At 39.7% G+C, this 20,191-nt stretch overlaps 1 protein-coding gene across 3 annotated transcripts in view; it reads left to right on the top strand.

Moving 5' to 3' along the window:
- The window catches only part of KCND3 (potassium voltage-gated channel subfamily D member 3), a 318,453-nt gene that overhangs the window by 282,551 nt on the left and 15,711 nt on the right, over positions 1-20,191 (top strand). For all 3 annotated transcript variants that reach the window (XM_074263067.1, XM_074263064.1, XM_074263066.1), the window contains exon 3: positions 6,773-6,935. In XM_074263067.1, coding sequence (XP_074119168.1) covers positions 6,773-6,935 — 163 coding nt within the window. The remainder of the gene's footprint in view (positions 1-6,772; positions 6,936-20,191) is intronic.

Raw genomic sequence — 20,191 nt, 5'->3', positions numbered from 1 at the left:
CTACTACTACTATTGCTACTACTATATTATTGCTATTACTATTATTATCATTACTACTACTCTTACTACTTTTGATGTTACTGCTATTTTTGCTACTACTATATTATTGCTATTACTATTATTATCATTACTACTACTCTTACTACTTTTGCTGTTACTGCTATTTTTGCTACTACTATTACTATTACTATAGTTGCTGCTACTACTATTGCTTCTACTATATTATTGCTACTACTACTGTTTTCACTACTACTACTACTACTGTTACTGCTATTACTATTACTATTATTGCTATTACTATTACTGCTGCTGCTGCTACTACTACAATATTGCTACTATTTTTCTGCCATTCATTTTGCTACTATTACTGTTACTACTACCACTATTACTATTATATCTGCTGCTGTTACTACTTCCTTATTGCTACTACTATTACATTTACTGCTACTATTACTGCTACCACTACTACTCCTATTACTACTAGTAGTATTACTACTCTAATAATAATAATAATAATGGTGTTTTTGTAGTTGTTCAGTCATATCTGATTCTCTTGACCCCATTTGGCTTTTCTTGGTAAAGATACTGAAGTGACTTGCCATTTCCTTCTACAACTCATTTTACAGGTAAGGAAACTGAGGCAAACAGATTAAGTGACTTGCCTAGGATCACAAAGCTAATGATTCCAGGTCAGGTGCTCTGTGCACTATGGTGCCACCTAACTGCAATAACAATAATAATAATAATGTCAACTGTTGTAATAATAATATTTGACATATAAATTCCTTATGATTTGCAAAGCATATACATTTAATCATTTGTTTGTTAAAACTGCGTGAGATAAGTACTAGTATTATCATCATCTTTCTTTTTAAGATGAAGAAACTGAGGTTCAAAAAGACTAGATTACTTTTCCAGGTAGGAAATATCAGAATTTGAATCCAGTTTTCTCCTGATTCTAAAATCAATGTCTTTACCACAAATTTACAGTGCCTTTACTACAACCTCATTGAGTAAGCTGTCTATTTCCAGACATGTAGAAAGGTTTTCCTTATGGGGAAACCAAAGTCAGCTTCCCTCAAACTTCCCCACATTGGTTCTTTCTAGAAGAATACAAGTAAGCCCAAAGTGGACGGCTAGGTAGCAAAGCGGATGGAGTGCTGGACTTGGGCACAGGATGACCCAAGTTTGAATCCTGCTTCACTTAGGTTTGTGAGCTAGGCTTGTTACTTTATTTGTCTCAGTTTCATCATCAGTAAAATGGAAGTAATAACAGCATCCAACCAGCAAAGGTTATTGTCAAGATCAAGTCAGATAACATATTTAAAAAGTATTTTTATGAGGTGACTATATATATAAAAGTAGAGAGAGCCTAAACCTCTGACCTAGTAGTATCAGACTAACCCTTTATTCTGTAGTGGTTGAGCTGTGCATTTGGGAAATAAAGATGATAATAATGATAGCTAGTATTTTTATTGTACTGTCTATCGTCCTAAGTGCTTTACAAATCTTATCTCATTTGATCTTCCCAGTAATCCAACAAGTTAAGAGGTGTTATTATCTCCATTTTACAGTTGGGGAAAGTGAGGCAGGTTAAGTAGCTTGCCCAGGATCATACAGACACAAAGAGTTTGAGGTGGGATTTGAACTCAAGTCTTCCAATGTGCCAATGTGTCACCTAACAGTGGTGCTCTGGGTCTGACATCCAGCATAGTTGTTCCTGTATTTATGAGTTTATGTTTTTCTGGGGCTTGGGTGTTCCTGGTTAAAATCTTGTGCTTTGGCTGTGTTCTAAAATACTTGAGACCTTATCCCAGTTTGCACCAGTTGGCTGGGCATTAATGACTGATCATAGGGTTTCTCAAGAGCTATCCCTCTATTCAGAATCCTTCTTTTCTCTACAATGCGTGTCAGAGATGGCAGATCACAGCCAGTGTCTGCTGGGATAAGCAGATGCTTGTTACGAGCTTCAGCTGTGTCTTCTTTGCAAAAGTCATCCCATCTCTTTGGACTTCAACATCATCTACTAAACAAAGGGGCGGTTGTAATAGATGATCTCTAAGGCGATGACCCACTCCATGACTCTAAGTAAAACTGGGCTTCTGGAAAACAACAAATTTAGTTCCAAATCCCTTTCACCCAGTTCCAAAGGATTCTTCATTCTTTGGTTGTAGTTGGTTATACAAAACATGGCTCATAACAAACAAGACTTCTGTTCGGGTTGTTGGGGATATTTTTATTAAACAGCAGTGTTCACCTTGGTGATGTTTGTGGCCACAGGATTTAACCTGGTGTTTGTTTTCAGAGATAGTGCCCTGCAGAAATCTCACTTTTCCAGTAGACTTTAAGTACTTCAAGGATCAGGATGATTTTTCATCTTGACTGTAGTCACAGTTTGCACAGTGCTTTATTCCTTATAGGGAATGATCAGTTCATTCTCCTAGCCCAAAAAGGACACCATATCTCCCCATACATCCTCCCTCTTGCCAGACCTGATGCCAAGGGGTACCCTGGCCCACCTCCAGCATCTAAGTTTAAAAAAAAAACAACAGCAGCCAAAAAATTAACCAAACCCAGCAGCAGCAAATACAATTACTATCAAAGGCCTGTCCTGACTTCCCTTGGATAGGGAGACAGGGAAGGGGGAAGAAGGTGATTCCCAAATTAGGTTTGTTGATTCTGTTTTGTCTTGTGGGGCTCAGAGTTGAAGGTACAAAGTTGAATAACTGTCAGGATCAAATGCGATGATTTATCGCCAGTCAAAGGAAGCTCAGACCAACAACACAAAATTCAGTAAAGCCTCTGTTTGCTAAGTGCCTAGTGTATATGAGGCACTGAGCTAGGCACTTGAGATGCAAAGGTGTTGATGACACAGACCTTGCCATCATGGAGCCTGACAGTTTCATGGAAGAGGGGGGGTGGTAAGGGGAAAGGGATGTAGAGGGAGGAGAAAGTAGAAAAACATTCTTACTTATACATAGATAAGTACAAAGGAAGTATCAAGTATTCAGACAAAATGTCATAAAAATTAGAGGACACGGATCACTTCCATCTGGAGGGGAGGAAGTCAGAGAAGGTTTCCTGGAAGAGATGGCACATGATTCAGGCTTTGAAAGCAGGGGGACTTTAACCCTTTGTACCTATAGCACCCCCCCAACCTGTCATTTATATTTAGATTTGGAAGGGACTTCATAGCCCATCTAATCTAATTTCCTCATTTTACAGATAGCTTATCCAAGGTCATACAATAAGTAACAGAGTCCAGATTTGAAGCTGAGCCAAATCCAGTGTCCTCTCCATGGTGTCATTTTGCATTCCTCTAACTACCATCTAGCTGGTGCAACGGTTAGAACACTGCACATGGAGCATTAAATCTGGCCTCAGACGTTTACCTGGGCAAGGCACGTGACCATGTTTGCCTCAGTTTCCTTATCTGTAAAATGAGCTGGAGAAGGAAATGGCAAACCATCGCAGTGCCTTTGCCAAGAAAAACCCAAAGGGGGTCACAAAGAAGTGGACAACAACAATAAATTTTCACCTCTGAGAATCTTTGCTTTGTCCTCCTGTCTGCATGTCTTATCCATCACTCCAGTTCATCTCCAGTCCCCTCTCCAAACCCTGGAATCCCCAGGACAAATAACCAAACAGTTATTAAGCATCTGCTTTGTGCCAGGGTTTGTGCTAGGTGCTGAGGATGAAGGAAAGATGTATAACTTCTACATGTGTGCGTACATATTAATATACAGAACAAATATAAAATAAATGTGAGGTTGGGAGGAGGGAAGCCATGAGGATTTTATAAGGTAGAAATGAGGAAGGGGTGCATTCCGGGCTCAGCAGACAGACAGCTTATGCAAAAGGAGCTGTCCATTAGGTTGCTTTCTGGGGACCAGGTTTTCACCCTTCTTTGTATCCCTAAACTTACCATAGAGCCCAACACATGGTATGTGCTTAATAGTTGAATGACTGCTAAATATAAGGAAAAATGAAATCCGTTTGACTAGACTGTAGTGTGGGAAGTAATATCTAATGAGGCTGAAAAAGGAATAGAAGCTAGATTTAAAAGGGCTTTAAGAATCAAACTGAAGACTTTAGATTTTTTTAGCCAAAGAAGTAATAGGGAGCCACTGAAGTTTATTGAATAGTAGAGTGATATGGTCAGAGATGGATATAAAGAAAATCACTTTGTCAGCTGTATGAAGAATGGATTAGAGAGAGAAGAGAAAAGGCAGGAAGATCAATTAGGGGGCCATTGCAAGAGCCCAGGGGAGGCTTTATTAAAAGGACCTGAACTATGGCGGTAGCTGTGGAATAGAGAGAAAGGTTTGGATTGTGAGAGATGTGGAAGAGGAAACTGCAGATTTTGACCACTGGAGATTGTAGGGGGAGGGAGAATAAAGAGACAAGGATAATGCTGAGGTTGCTAACCTGGGAGCCTGGAAGGACGGTGTCTCAGGACGAGCAGCTTTAAGCCTTCATAGAAGAAATAAGCTATATGATTTTAAAGAGATAATTTCATGATTAATGGTTGTCTCAATCTCTTCTGTTTCTAGGCACCCAGTGGAGGGGGGAGGGGCTGAGAAGAAAGTGTTTCTGTCCTTGGAGAAAGGAGGCTTCAGAACTCTTGGCTTAACAAAGGCCTTTAAATTATCTCCTAAAGAGAAGGCTAAATAACACTTAACAGCTGGGACAGAGTTTTATTTATTAGAAGGGAGATAGTAATGAGAGCAGAGACAGGAGATTAAGGCCCCCCAATGCAATTGCTGAAGTGTGAATTTCTAACTAATCTAAACATCAGGAAGGGGGTTGCCAACCTGCACATAGAAAGTGGGACCCAGAATTTTTTTTCTGGTCTATAGGAAAATAACTCAGTGGGGAATAGGGAGAAGGCATAAGGGAAGATATCATCTCCTTCTAGCTCAGGCATCTCTAAGACCCAAGGTCATCCCTTGAATGTTTTGTCCAGAAATTCGCTTCTTTCGGATCCCTGCAAAGCACATTAAATGGAGCTTCCTGGGCAGAGCCTCTTGGACATATACCTCAATCCATTCTGCAACAATAAATTTTCACCTCTAAGAGTCTTTGCTTTGTCCTCCAGTCTGTATGCCTTAACCATCACTCCGTCCATCTCTAGTCCCCTCTTCAAACCCTGGATTCTCCAGGATCCCCAGATTTTCTCAAATCAAATCTTGACAAGGACAAATAGAAGTAGGAAAATGATCACTGGGGAAGCTCAGAAAGACCTAAGGGCAGATCAGCTCCAGTCAAAACTAACTTCTAGTATTTATATCACATTTGAAGGTTTTTATAGTATTTTTACATGTATTACCTCTTTTGATCCCCACAACAACCGTAGGAGATAGGCACTTTCATTATCTACATTTTACAGAAGAGCAAATTAAGGCTGAGAAAGATTGAGTGGCTTGTCCAGGATATCACAGCTAAAATCTGAGGCAAGATTTGACCTCAGGTCTTCTTGATTTCATGTCATGATGTACCAGTATGGTTGAGGATTTCTAAAGGGTATGGGGGAATGTACCTACTTTAAAGAATCTTCTAGTACTGATGAGAAAAAGCAGAAACATATGAGAGATTTACTAACAGAACAACATTTCTCATGAGGCAGAAAGGAAGCATGATGAATAGAAAGATGCTTATCTGGGGTCTAATGCCATCTCTGCCATGAACTGGCTATGTGCTTTTAAGCAAATTACTTCCCCTCTCTGGGTCTGATTTCTAAAGGATGGATTATACCCCAAAGCTCTATAAGATTCTTCTAGTATAGATGTGCTATTGAATTCAGCTCCTACTTCAGACCCTAGATAAGTCCCTTAATCTTAGGTTAGCTCATCTGTAAAATGGGGATAACAATAATACTTATCTCAAAAAAATTGTTGTGAAAAGCATTTGGAAACCCTAAAATACTCTGGAAACAGTAACCATTATTATCTTTTTTATTATTATTCCACAACTGAAGAATACTAAAACTACTCAGAAAAAGGAAGAGATATGGAGAAAAGCCTCTTGGGATTGCAAATGTCAGAAGACAAGAGCCTGAGAGTACAATCCATCTCTTATCCTGCTAGAACAGTAGAAGTTGCAAGAGAGGCAGATTTTGACTTGTTATAAGAAGTGAAATGTGCTGCCAAGAAAGCATTGATGGGTGTCCAGATCTAAGGGAGGGGTAGTCCCAGTGTATTCTGCCCTAGCCCAGCCAGACCTTTGGGCATATCGTTTCCATTGCTGAGCTCCACATTTTAAGATAAGATCTTGGTGATCTGGAGAGTGGATGAGGGAGGACAATGAGGATTATGAAGATTCTTGAATTTATGCTGTGTATCAATTGAAGGAACTGGACACATTGTGAGACTTGGTGAAAGGAACTGGGATGGGGACTAAATGCTTTTTGATTTGATTTGTTGGTTAATTGATTGCTGTAAGAGATTGTGGGTTTCTCCTCATTGGAAGTCAGACAAGATTCCTGACTGGGTCCAGATTGGATTCATCACCTCCAAGGTCCTTTCTACCTTTAACATTGTATGATACTATCATCCATGACCATGAGGAAGAAGTATGATTTAAATCCATGGTAACCCAGACCCTTTATTTTGGCCATTGCTTCCTCCCTTCCTATTAGAAGAATCAACCTTGGGAGAATAGCTAGAGGAAGATGTCTGGAAAATATTAACCTTGACTATTCTTCAAGCCCTTTCCTCCCATTGGGAGGGTGCAAAGAGACCACACTGACTTAATTCCACTTTTTCATCTCCAGATATGGAGACATGGTGCCCAAGACCATCGCAGGGAAGATCTTCGGTTCCATCTGCTCTCTGAGTGGCGTCTTGGTCATCGCCTTGCCCGTTCCTGTCATTGTCTCCAACTTCAGTCGGATTTATCACCAGAATCAGAGAGCTGACAAGCGACGAGCACAGAAGGTGAGTCCTTGCCCACTCTAAGGGAGGCTTCCTTTCTCAAATTATTCAAGGTAAGCCAGATATTCACAGAGATTAGAAGACTAAAGCTCAGATTCTGACTCTTATACTTACTAACTCTGGGCTCATTTAAATATCACTGACCTTTAGGGTCTTCATCTATGAATAAGAGCAGCATGGCAGAATAGATAATAAGACCAGCTTTGGAATAAGAGGACCAGTGTTGGAGGCTGGCCTCTATTTCATACTGACCATGTGTGTGACCACGGGTGGTTGTGTGATCATTGTGTGATATTCAACCTCTTTCTTAATACTTGAATTCTTTCTGTTGCATTCCCAATAGGGGATCAATGAACTTTTGCAGGTGGCAACCCTAATCCAATCCTGAATAGCCTCACCTCAGTGGCCAGTCATTATTTATTTTGCACCCAAACTCTTCTCTCTTCGGCTTCTACCCATTCCTGCTTGTTCTGCCCTCTGGAGTTACATAGAACAAATGGGGTAAAAGGGAAAATAGAGGATATAAAGATTACCTAAGGCATGTTTCCTAGGCTCAAGAAGCCTTGGGTCTCATGGATAAATGTCATAAACCTAGCAGAAGTAAGAGGCTTTGGAGAGAGCATGAGGTCAAGAATATGAACTTCTCTTCCCAGGTCCAGGTTCTTCATCATCTCTTGTACATAACTTCCCACATAAGAGATGGATCTTGTCCTAGCTCTTCAGAAGGAACCCAAATAGTAGAGACAAGCTAGGGTAGAATGGAGGGAAAAAAAATCTACCAGTTGTCTTAGTGTTTGAATATCACCTATTTGGGGACTGGAGTCTCTTTTTTACAGTGAGGGGAGGGAGAATGAGGAACAATGAAGGTTGAGACTGTATCAGAACAACAAGGTATTGTTTAAAGACTGATAAGATAGAAACTAAATGATTTCATGTCCAAGATGTTTTAGAGAGAAATGGTTCTTTGGAGAATTAATCATTTATTAAAGTATAATCAATTATTTAAGTTAAATATTTATTAAGCAGTTATTACTTGTCAGGTACTATGCTAAGTACTGGGGATGCAAGTAAAAGCCCAAAAAAGGCATTGCCCTCAAGGAGCTTACATTCTGATTGGGAAAAACATGACCTAAAAAGGAGCCAGAAGGAGTGCCCAAGTGATGGCATAATTTCAAAGAGCATAAAATCAAAAGCACAGCCAGGATGGGAATAAAGGATGGCCTGTCATGAATGAAGTATGGCCAGTCTGAGCTATCAGTTCCAAAATGGAGGCCCTGAAAGGAACTCACCAAAGGGAGAAGGGAGTGGCTTGGCAAAGGAATATTTCAAAGTAAGAAGATCCAACACTATGTGATCTCTTAAGGTCTCTTAGTTCTCTAATTCTGTGCAACCAGTGTTGACCTAATGACATTAGGATCAGCACATTCTAATTTCCCAGAAACTACCACTCCAGGAGGCTGAGCTGTGCTGTGACCCAGGTCCTCTGACACAGAAGCCAGCTTCCTTCCTATTGGACTATCCACCAATATTAGTATTAATATTATTGTGGTTCAGTCATTTAGTCATAACTTACCTTTCATAATCCCATTTGGAGTTTTTTTGTTAAGAGTTACTACAATGGTTTGCTATTTCTTTCTCCAGCTCATTTTACAGATGAGGAAATGGAAGTAAATGTGGTTAAGTGACTTGCCCAGGATCATATAGCTTATATGAATCTAAAGACAGATTTAAACTTAGAAAGATGAATCTTCCTGACTCTCAGCCTGATACCCTATTCACTGCATCACCCAACTGCCCTAGTGTTAGTTTAATGTCATGTGTAATTTGGTAAACACCTCTGAACTATATCTAGTTATTTTCAAAGTTGTAGAGGAAGAGCCTTCTAGCATTCCATCAGACTCTTGCTTTATAGGTTGGCATTTATCCAGTCATCAGAATCTTAGGATCAGAAGAAGCCTCAGAGACCAGGAGTTGGCAAACTGAAGGCCAAAGCTAGCCTGGTGCCTATTTTTATATCACTCATGAACAAAGAACGATTTTTACATTTTTAAATCAAGTTTTATTAAACATTAAAATGTAAAAAACCACTCTTACTTTACAAGCAATAGGAAAACAGGCAAGCAGACTGGATTGTAGTTTGCTGACCTCTGATCTTGCTGACCAAAAATCTCAGATTCAAATCTCTAACAGGTGGCCGTCCAGCTTACATGTGTATACATCAATTGAGGAAGACCTCACTGGTTTCCCGAAGTAGTCCATTCCACTTCTAGAAAGCTCTAATTGGTAGGAAGCTTTCCCTTATACTTAAGTAGCACCATGGAAAAAGCCTGGAATATGAAGTTAGAAGACCTGGGAAACTGTCATCTACTACCTGTGTAACCTTGAAGCACTTCATTTAACCTTTGCTGACCTCTATTTCCTCACCTATAAAAGGAGGAGATTGTGTTAAATGATCTCCTAACATACACTATAGCTCTAATCTGTTACCCTGTAATCCTTCAAACCCTCCTTTGATACGACGACTGCCCGTCACCCCTCCAATTAGACCCCAATCTCTGGAACTGTCATTATTTTCCCTAGCTGAAGTCCTACAGAACAATGGACCTGAGGCTTGGGTTTGATGAGAATGAAAGAACTCTGTGTTTCCTTGTGGAAGTCAAAAATGTTTCAAGACATCCCAACACAGACTGCAGAAACAGACTGTTTATAGACCCCAACATGAATCTTCCTCATGGAAAGGAAAAGGAAGCAGGGGAGGGAGTTCCAGATGGAGTTTCCTACCCTTATATTCCCCAAAGGTAAACAGAACAAAGAACCACTCACTCTTCATGTAGAACCCCTGAGAGAGACAGAGAAAGAGAGACAGAGACAGAGACAGAGAAAGACAGAGAGAGACAGAGACAGACAGACAGAGAGAGAAAAACAGAGACAGAGAGAGAGAAATAGAGAGAGAAAGACAAAGAGACAGAGACAGAGAGAGAAAGACAGAGACAGAGAGAGAAAGACAGAGACAGAGAGAAAGACAGAGAGAGAGAGAGAGAGAGAGAGAGAGAGAGAGAGAGAGAGAAAGACAGAGACAGAGAGAGAGAGAGACAGAGACAGAGAGACAGAGAGAGACAGAGAGAGACAGAGAGAGAGAGAGAGAGAGAAATAGAGAAAGACAAAGAGACAGAGAGACAGAGAGAGAGAGAAATACAGAGACAGAGACAAAGAGAGAGAGAAAGACAAAGAGACAGAGACAGAGAGACAAAGAGAGACAGACAGAGAGAGGGGGGGAGGGAAAGATAAAGGGAGAGAGAAAAACAGAGAGAGAGAGGGAAAGAGAAAGGGAGAGAGAAACAGAGAGGGGGGGGAGGGAGGGGCTGGCTACTCCTTGGCAGCTTAAATGCTCCAAAGATAGATTGTTTGTTCCTCCCCAAAGCCCACAATGGAAAAGAATTAATTAGACGTGGTTTTGGCTGACTCCACAGAATGGTGCCAGGCAGCCTAGGTCAGGGCAAGGGAGGTAGGCAGGATGGAACTGAGGCGATTGATCCTTTCTCATCAAAGTACCTCCTGGCAAAGTTAGGAAGCAGCTAACGGGCTGGTATTGAAAAATGAGATCAGCTTGTGTTGACTCCAGTGTCATGATGACAACATTTCCTAGTGAAAATCTAAGCTTTAGGTTTTGAGGAGGGATTACAGGCTGTTAGAGAAAAGTTCTCAGAGCTCTAAAAGAATAGGACTATGGAACTCTCAGGCAAAATCTTTACTCAGATGGCCCATAGCTTGGAGAATTGTATCAGGATACTTCCCAAGACACTCTGGGACTGAACATAGTACTGGATGATCAAAGGACTTAACCTGGCAAAACCTCAAACCTCCAGGTGTCATCCCTTCAAATTCCCTGCCAAAAATAGTGCTAGGAACTCTGCTTATTTGCCTCACCCTAGTTAATGCTTTACTTGTCTCCCGTCAAATCAGTGGAAGAGCTGTTTCCTGAATTCTGTTTTGGACCCACCCCATCCCATCTCCACCCCCTATCCCAGGCACCAGAGTACTTGCAGCAATTAGGTGCTCACTGGAATCAACACTAGGGGCATTCTAAAATGTTTCCAACTGAGCAGATGATTTAGAGAAATAATTGGTTACATTTTCTAAACTCCTAGATTACCTTTAGCCTATGTAATAGCAACAAAGGCTGTATCCCTAACCCAGATGTTTTCAAGGTTTTTCCCCTGTCCCATCTCTCTACCTCTTGGAGCATCTTATCTGTTTCCTACTGTCCTCCAAAGGTTATGGGTGAGAAAGTGCGAACTTCCCCATTACTTTATAAAGTACATCCCAGGTCTGTTAAGAGACAACTCTGTCTTGTCTTTTTTCCTCATGCTGGCAGATGAAGATGACTCCCTCCCCCTCTCCCTCCCTCTCTTCCTCCTTCCTTCCTTGTCTATCTGACATCAGAGTAAATATTTACAAGCTTTTCACTCAGGCTGATGCTGCCTTTCCTCAAGGTTGTTCAACCCTACCCCCTTTCACCTTGGGCTCTCTGCCAGAGAGAAAAAGTAGTTATCTGATTTTGGTGGCTGAGGCTGTGCATCTCAGGTCTGGGGGAGACTTCATGGGTCACAAAGAGGAGCAAGGATAGTAGAGCAAATGTTAGCCCTCAACCAAAGCCTATCCTCTAAGAGAGAGAGAAGCTCTGAAAATAAGCTCCTACCTACATGTCTGTGGCCTAAAAGCCAACAGTCTTGGAGTCCTAGAGGAAATGAGTGTTCCTTCTTTCCTTCACTTCCTTAACTCCTCAATATTTATCTTCTCTTTTCTTTCTCTCCCTCCCTTATTTCTCTTTCTCTCTCTCTCTTTTTCTCTCTTTCTTTCTATCAACTTTTCTCCTTCCCTCTTTTCTTTATTCCCTCCTTTAATCCCCTTCTCTTTTTCTCTCTGTCTCTCTCTCTCTTCCCTTCCCTAACCTTTCTTATCTCTCTCCCCTTTTCCCTCCCTACTTCTCTTCCTTCTTCATTTATTAATTTCTCCTACTCCTCTCCACTCCCCTCCTCTTTTCCCCATCCTCTCCTACAAGATCCCTCCCTCCCACTCTCTCTTCATCTTTCTCCTTCCATTCTTCCAAGGAGAAAACTATGTTGGCCACTCCAGATGAGAGATATAAATATTCAGGTACTAAAGGGCACCTGTAAGCAAAATTGTTAAAAGGTACTTAAAGAATAGAGGGTGAGATTGATGGAGAGCTAGCAGCACTCAGAATGAGTGATCATCACCAAAGGGGAATGAGCATTTCCTGCAATCATCTCCTTTCTAAAAGGCAAAACTCACCCGCATTCTGACAGTCCATTCCCTCCTCTCCCATTGAAATCTGCACCTATTGGGAATGGATAATGGCTGGTCAGCCTGTGCTCTATTTTCCTCAGCTGAACCAGAAGGCAGATTCATCTTCCCGAGTTCCAATCTAATTTCAGACACTTCCTAGCTGTATGACACTGAGCAAGACACTTCACCCTGCCTGCCTCAGTTTCCTCCTCTATAAAATGAGCTGGAGAAGGAAATGGCAGACCACTCCAGTATCTTTACCAAGAAAACCCCAGAGTCAAAAAGAATCAGATATGAATGAAAACAACTAAACAAGTTTAATATGTAATCCTCTTTCTTGCATGCTTCTTTATAAATAGAAATTTTTATGTTGGATGGTGTTTATCAAGTGCATAATAATAAAAAATTAACATTTTAAAAGATTTTAAAATGAGAGGCAGGATGTATGAATGAATGAAAAAAAACAACACTTATTAAGTTTATACCACATGCAAAACACCACATTAAGAACTGAGGCTATATATAGAAAAATTAGGCAGTCCCTTCTCTCAAGGAACACATAGTCTAAAAAGGGGAGAAAACATGTATAAATTTCAAGTTAGAAAGGTCTTGAGGTGGGGGGGAGGGGGAATAGCATCAAAGGAGACTATAATGTCCCTTCTTTTATGTCACTTCCTCTGATAAAATCATATCAAGCATAGTGAAAAGAGAACTGGCATCAAACCACAAATATTGGGTTTTATAGTCTATTTCTGACATACTGGCTGTGTGACCTTGGACATGTCGGCTAACCCCTAGGACTCCCAGCAAGTCCCAAAGACTATAAACTGCAAAGTAGGGGTTTGCCTGCATTAATAGAGGCAATTTTATCACTGGGAGTTGCCTACACCAATGAAATTACAGATCTAGTTCCTATGCTTAAAAATCATTTTTAAAGAAAAATATGGGACTAAATGTTACTATGGAAAAAGTGATATTAGGTTTCAATATTAAAGAATTATCATTATCATAGACAAGCCATGTTGTAGGACTGCAAATGATGGAATGCTGCAGTCTCATAAAAACTGAAGTGGAGGATTTCTCAAGGAGCAGCAGAAAGGTGAATAGTCGGGGTGAGCAAGCTGCAATATATTATATATACAAGGAATCACAGAGAAGAGAGAAAAATCAAGGCTGTCACCAAAGAAGAGGACAAAGTTGGTTGTGTGATGAGGGAGAAGAAGAGCCCATATGATCCATTGGTAGCACCACCCCCCATCAAGGGAATTAAGGAAAATTACAGGATGTTGGGTGGATGCATTGGGACAACAGCCCAAACTAACTCTTCAACGTAGATGCTGTGATTAAACCCATTTTTTTCTTTGTTGTCATTTCAGTCACATCTGACTCTTCATGGCTCCATTTGGGGTTTTGTTGGCAGAGATTTTGGAGTGGTTTGCCATTTTCTTCTCTAGTTCATTTTACAGATGAGGCAACTGAGGCAAACAGAGTAAAGTGCCTTGCCCAGTGTCACACAGTTAATATGGGTCCAAGGCTGGATTTGAACTCAGGCCTTCCTGACTCCAGATCCAATACTTTATCCATTGTGTTGCTGAGGAGGAGGATGATAGCTGTTGTTATCATCTGGTAAGAGGTCATGGCTGGAAATCACAGAGAAAGAAAAAAATATGGATTGGTTGCAGTCTGCATCATTGGAGAGAATGCTTCCAATGTTTTCGTGCTCTACAGATTCATGAGGGAGAATAACGGTGAACAAGAGACCTTCAACATTTCCTTTTCAGCCCTCTCCTAATTCCAAGTCCAGTGATCTTTTCCATTACACCAAGCATGCTTGAATTCCTTGACCTCCATTAGTACCAGGCCCAATGGATGAATACATTCATTCATTCATCATTTATTTATTTCACAAAGACTTACTGAACCATTTTCTCTGTTCAACTGGGCTGCACAGTAGATAGAGCTCTGGGCCTGGAATCATGAAAATCTCAGATGAAATCTGGCCATAGACACTTACTCTGAGCAAGTCAATTAAAAAATCTCTCTCTGCCTCAGTTTCCTCATCTGTAAAATGGAGGTAATAATAATAGCATCTATCTCACAAGATTGTTGTGAGGTTCAAATGAAATGATAAATGCAAAAGGCTTAGCACAGTACCTGGCAGGTAATAAATACATATCAATGTGAGCTATTACTAATTATTATTATTAAGTTTTTGTTGAATGAATGTATGAATGAATGAATAAATGAATGAATCATTTCTAAGTGCCAAAGTTCTTGGCTTGTGCTGCTCACAGAAAAATCTAGATAGTCTTTCTCAAGGACTTCATACTCTAATTAGGGGAGAGAGTATATAAAAGAAAGTTCAGCAGCAGGACAGATGGAAAACTCCATAAGTCCCCATAATGCCACAGTGAGTCAGATGCGAAGGCCCAAGGGTCCTTGCATTATTTCAGAACTTCAGATATCAGTACTGGAGGTCAGCAGAGCAGATGGTATAGCCTAGAGAACCTAAAGACCCAACAGCAGTGCTGATGACAAGTCCCTTGTTCTTCCATTTTACCCAAAGGAATACAATTGATGGCTCCCATCTCACCAAGCCATTCGAGCAGTGGAGCTGTCCAGTAAAGTTTTAAGTAGCCCAGCCAGGGAAGGGAAAGAGAAAGGAAGGGAAGGAGACAGGAAGCTTTCTTTCTGCATCATTGCCATCCTGGATAGAGTCTGTTAACCTATGGTTAGGTAGCAAGACCAGGATGTCCCAGCAAAAAAGTGTGAGGAATAATTAGGCAGGTAGTGGGAAAACAAAGAAATAGCAGTATCCTCAAAAAAACATAGAGAATATGCAAGAAGAAAATTGAAGGAGGTTTAATGGGGTGTGATTGCAACAAAGAGGTCAAGAAGAATGAGAATTAAGAAAAAGCCATCAGATTTAATTTAATTTAAGCACTGACAGCCTTGGAGAGAGCAGATTCAACTGAGATATGATTATAAAGGGTTCTGAGAGAGACTGGCACTGTGGCACAATAGAAAGAATGATGGATTTGGAATCACAGGATCTGGGTTTGAAAATTGGTTCTGCCTCTTATTGTCTGTGTGACTTTGAACCTAGTCTTTAATTTTTCTGAGCTTCAGATTCCATGTTCTGTGATTGTCTTCCACCGTGAAGATGACACATTTTCCCTGAACAGTCCAAATTTTGAAGGCACCAAAGATAGGGAGAATGTGGAACTCAAGGGGTTGGAATGAGTGATGTCACAGATGGATTTTAATTGAGAACTTCTTGCTTTGTCTCTCATTGTTTCCCTATCTGGACAAGCTCTCTCTTGATCAAAGGGCTTGCATTATCAAAATGTTAATAAATGAATGAATGAATAATTCGCAGCTCCCAGATTAAAAAGCTCCCAGTGATTTGCCCAACTCTGAGATGCAAGGTTCTTGTCACTGTATCTGGAGCCAGAGTGGAGGAGCTTGAGCTTAGAGACAGCCACCTGGTGATTGACACTGGTACTACAACCCAAGTAGTTCGTTGGGGAAAGGGTGGAGAAAAAAGTGACTTCATGATCTTTTAGGAATAAATGATAAGGTGGATTAGATCCCAGCTACTTCAACTGTGGATCGTGACTCCTATAGCGGTCTGATAACTGACTGTGAGAGTCATGAAATTATGATTTATTATTAGTAAATGTTTAATTTGTATATGTGGTTTGGTATACCCAGGGTCACATAAAAATTTCTTGGGTACTTTAAAGGGGTCATGAGTGGGAAAAGTTTAAGAAGCCCTGAATTGGATAACTTCTCAGAGGCCTTTCAATTCAAAATCTGTAATATCCTATGAGTGAGAGAAGTTGGTATAATTTTGAATTTTTTGTATATTTATATTTCAATATTCCTTCTTTTATGTATCTCTGGTCTCATTGATGGGATACTTCCTTTAATTAGACAAATGGCAAACCATCCATGCTTTCCAATCCTGTTTGATTCTGATCTTTTTCTTCCTATACATTTTCCACAAGGGAACTATCCAGTGCACTAAGGGGCTTCTGGATTGTGTTAGACAAAAAACCTCTTTTTTGTTTTTATGGTTTTTGCTGCCTGGTGTAGACCCCTATAGATCTCTTCTCAAAATAATGTTTTTAAATAATTGAAGAAAATGCTGAAATTTCAGTTAGAACAGATGTTCTTAACCTGAGGTCTAAGGTGTTGTTTTTTTTTTAGTATTTTGATAATAATATTTTATATTTGAAGTGGTAGAGTAGATAGAATAGTGGGGAAAATCTGAGTTCAAATACTTCAAAGTACAGATATTTACAAGTTATTCGACTCTTTTGCAAAGCACTTAATCTCTATTTGCCTCAGTTTCCTCAATGACAAAAGGGGAATAATAACAGCATCTACTTCTCAAGGATTTTTGTAAGATTCAAATGAAGATCATAGTTATAAAAAATTCTTAGCACAGTCCTGGACCATATTAAGTGCTACATAAATGCCTATTCTTTTTCCTTTCCCTTTCAATATAATTGGTTTCCTTTGTAATCCTATGTAATTCATTCTATACATTTAAAAACATTAAGTCCATAAACTTCACCAAAATACCAGAAGAATCCATGACCCAGTAAAGATAAAGAATCCCTGAGTAAAGGTGAGTGAAATTAAAGATGTAATTTTTTTTCCCATCCAAGTTCACAGTCCCCTTGAAATCCATCTGTGGACTTCCCAATTAAGAACCCCTGCTCTAGATCTCATGATGTTATGTGGATGCTAGGATAGCACCTGGACTATCCAGCTGTTTACCTTTTGTTGTCAATACATCCACTATCTCCAGTCACATATCTTTTTGATCATATCCTTTATATCACTTTGTGTCTTTAATTTCATCATTGCAATATATGGCACCAGGAAGTAAGAGATACTGGACAGAAAGCCAGAAATGCCTGGGTTTAAATTATAGTCTTAATACAAATTGGTGAAGTGACCCTGGGCAAGTCATAACATTCATTGATAGAGGAAGTTATTTACCAGGAGATCCCTATACCAGTGAAATCATGGATCTGATTCAAAGAACAATTTCATTGACCATATGTCTCTCTGTTGTCCTATGGGTGACTCATGACTTGGATTCCTCAGAGACCATACTGTTTCATAACTTCCTGCTGTGTAGCATGAGCAGAAGCAAACTGGTAAAAGAACAATGGAATTTTATTTCAAAGAAGAACTTGGGATGACCACTGCCCAACTTCCCAAATGCAATCCAGTCTACTCTCTTCCTCCTATTCAATTCTCAATATCCATGCTACGATGGGCCAGCTCTGTGGATCAGTTATGCATGAACAAAAGGCATTCTTCACTCACTTAGTTTTTCTTTTGTGAATAGTTACACTAAGCAATCTGTCAATCCTTTCCGTGTCCGGGCCGGGTGAGGTTTCCTGTGTTGTAGTGATGAACCTCACTTAGAAAGTTCTGCAACTTTCTGGGATTTAATATTAGTCCAATGTTATCTGCAAAGAGGAACATCTGGAGGACCTCATCCCCTATAGGAAATTTTTCTTCCATTTGGACTCTGCATCATACTTCCTTCTTGACAGTAGCCAATCTTTTTAGTGAGAGTATATTTCCATTGCTTACACCTCATCTGATATTAATCATCAGAAAATCATCAAAAACCTATCACCACAAAAAAAAAAAAAAATATCACCACAATTGCTTTTATTAAGGAATCTTGTTTATCTTAATATGTATAGAATGCTGCCTTATTGGCAGCAAAATTACTTTTCAATGAACAGGAAGCAAAGTGGGCTGCTGTATTCTCTGTACCTTTAATCAATTGTGTGAAAGACGTGCTCTGTTTTCAAATATCATTTGGGAAATCCTGCTATTAGACCCTTCTCATATTTTCATCAAGGACGTCCTCAAAAATGTGTGTGAATTATTCTCATGGAGATTTTGTAGAGGTGAGAAGGTAGGCATATGAGTCAATAGTTATTGATGCCTTTTTTGGTAGCAATAACAACCATGATATTTCCCCCCCCCCCAATCATTAAGCATCTTCTTCCCTTTCAGACAGCTCACAAAATCAATTGCTTCAAAATTGTGTTGCTTCCAGCATGGATCTCTCCTGTTTATACTTGGTCTGATGCAGCTGTTTTTTTCTGTCTTTGTTTTCCAAAATTGCTATTTCTGCTTTCTCACATTTCCTCGTGTTTAGTTCAACTCATTTCACTTCCTATGGGAAGCTTTTCCTGGTTCCCTAGTTATTTAAGCTCTCCTCAGTTTGTCCTTAATTTATTTATATGGGTCAGTGCCGTATCTTCCTAGTAGAATATAAGCACCTTGAAAGCAGGGGATCATGTTGTCTTGACATCCCTAGTAGGGAGTAATTACTGCTTTGAATACTTGTGTTTGCATTGAAATTACTGAATATCAAAGAATGGGCTAGTTTGATTTGGAAGGTGATAATCAGTCCTTTGGAGAATATCCCCACCTTTTTCTCTGCAACAGCCCATCAGCTGGTCATTTTTTTGACCCATCAGCTGATCATTTTTTGCATTTGCATTTGTTCATGTAAGCACATGACCCAGTATCCCATGAAATTATGTTTCTTGCTGTCTGGCTCCATTATAAAACCATCTCCCATCAAATCCTTTCTAAACACCTTTCCACAGAGAACCTGTGAACCATACTTTCATTTATCACATCTTCCCTATGTCTTCTGGTCTCATTTTTTTTTTTTAAGCAAAAGTACCATTACTGATCAAATGAGATCATTATGGATCAAATGAGATAATATTTCTAAAGCACTTAGTACCGTGCCTGACATAGTAGATGATTCATAAATGCTAATTCCCTTCCCTTATTATTGAGATGATCCATTTTTTCTAGTAGTATGATATTCACTGGTCATTGGTCAAGGTTCTCCATTGTAGAACACATATCAGCATTTAAATTAGTTTTTTTAAAGTTATTTAAAGCCTTTATAATTCTTCAAATCCATTCTCAAACACTTGCCTTGTGATCCTGAGCAAGTTTCATACCTTCTGTCCCTCAGTTTTCTCATCTATAAAATGGGAATATCAATAACATTTAATTCCAAGGACTGTTACAAGAATGAGATTAGATAATACTTACAAAGTATTTTGCAAATGCTAGTTTTTATTAGCTGTTATTATTTTTATCTCTGTTGGCCTCTTTTTCATCACTTAACTGTAGAGGAAAGTGGGTCAATCAAGAATGACCACATTTCATGAGTTGCTGTAGCCCAAGAATTCATTACCGAGTGACTAGCCTCTCTAATTATGAGCATCTCTTTTATTAATCAAGCTTGACCCCAGAAAGTAGGTTCCATCTGTTGTTAGGACTATACAGCTTTGTGTGTAAACTTTTTACCTTAGGGTAAACTCACATACCATCATGAAGCATCACAGTTCATTTGTGGATTTGTATCTGTTTATCATGTCATTTTATATTAATGGTGTCTGTAAATATGTTATATGCCCCCACTAGATTATAAGTTTCATGAAGGCAGAAATCATGTCTTTAGTAACTCTGTATCTTCCCCAGTACTTAGTACAGGGCTTGCTGTATATTCACTGAATGAATATCCATTGAATTGAATCACTGAATACCCCAAGACACTATGATAGGCACTGTGAGAAAATAAAAAGATGAATAATAACTGACCTCTGCCCTCCCCAGCTCATATCAAGGGAAATCACAGCAGGAGCCACACTGAATTCCATATTCTGGGTATTGTTCCATAAATACATCGCCAACCTCTTCATCCTGTGTTGGAAATGATTAAACGATACAGTGTATTTGATATGACAATCTATTGCTTTAATAGAGCCCAGGGTAAGATAAGATTAAAAGAAATGCCACAAAGGAGAGAAGAAAAATCTTTCATCTCTAGAAAGTAATGAAGACAGACCCCAGATACGATAAAGGTCTGTCTCTAAGTGGTG

The sequence above is a fragment of the Sminthopsis crassicaudata genome, chromosome 4, assembly GCF_048593235.1.
Source record: "Sminthopsis crassicaudata isolate SCR6 chromosome 4, ASM4859323v1, whole genome shotgun sequence".
NCBI lineage: Eukaryota > Metazoa > Chordata > Mammalia > Dasyuromorphia > Dasyuridae > Sminthopsis > Sminthopsis crassicaudata.
The sequence above is the reverse complement of the archived record's forward strand: the minus strand, read 5'-3'. Positions and strand labels throughout refer to the sequence as shown.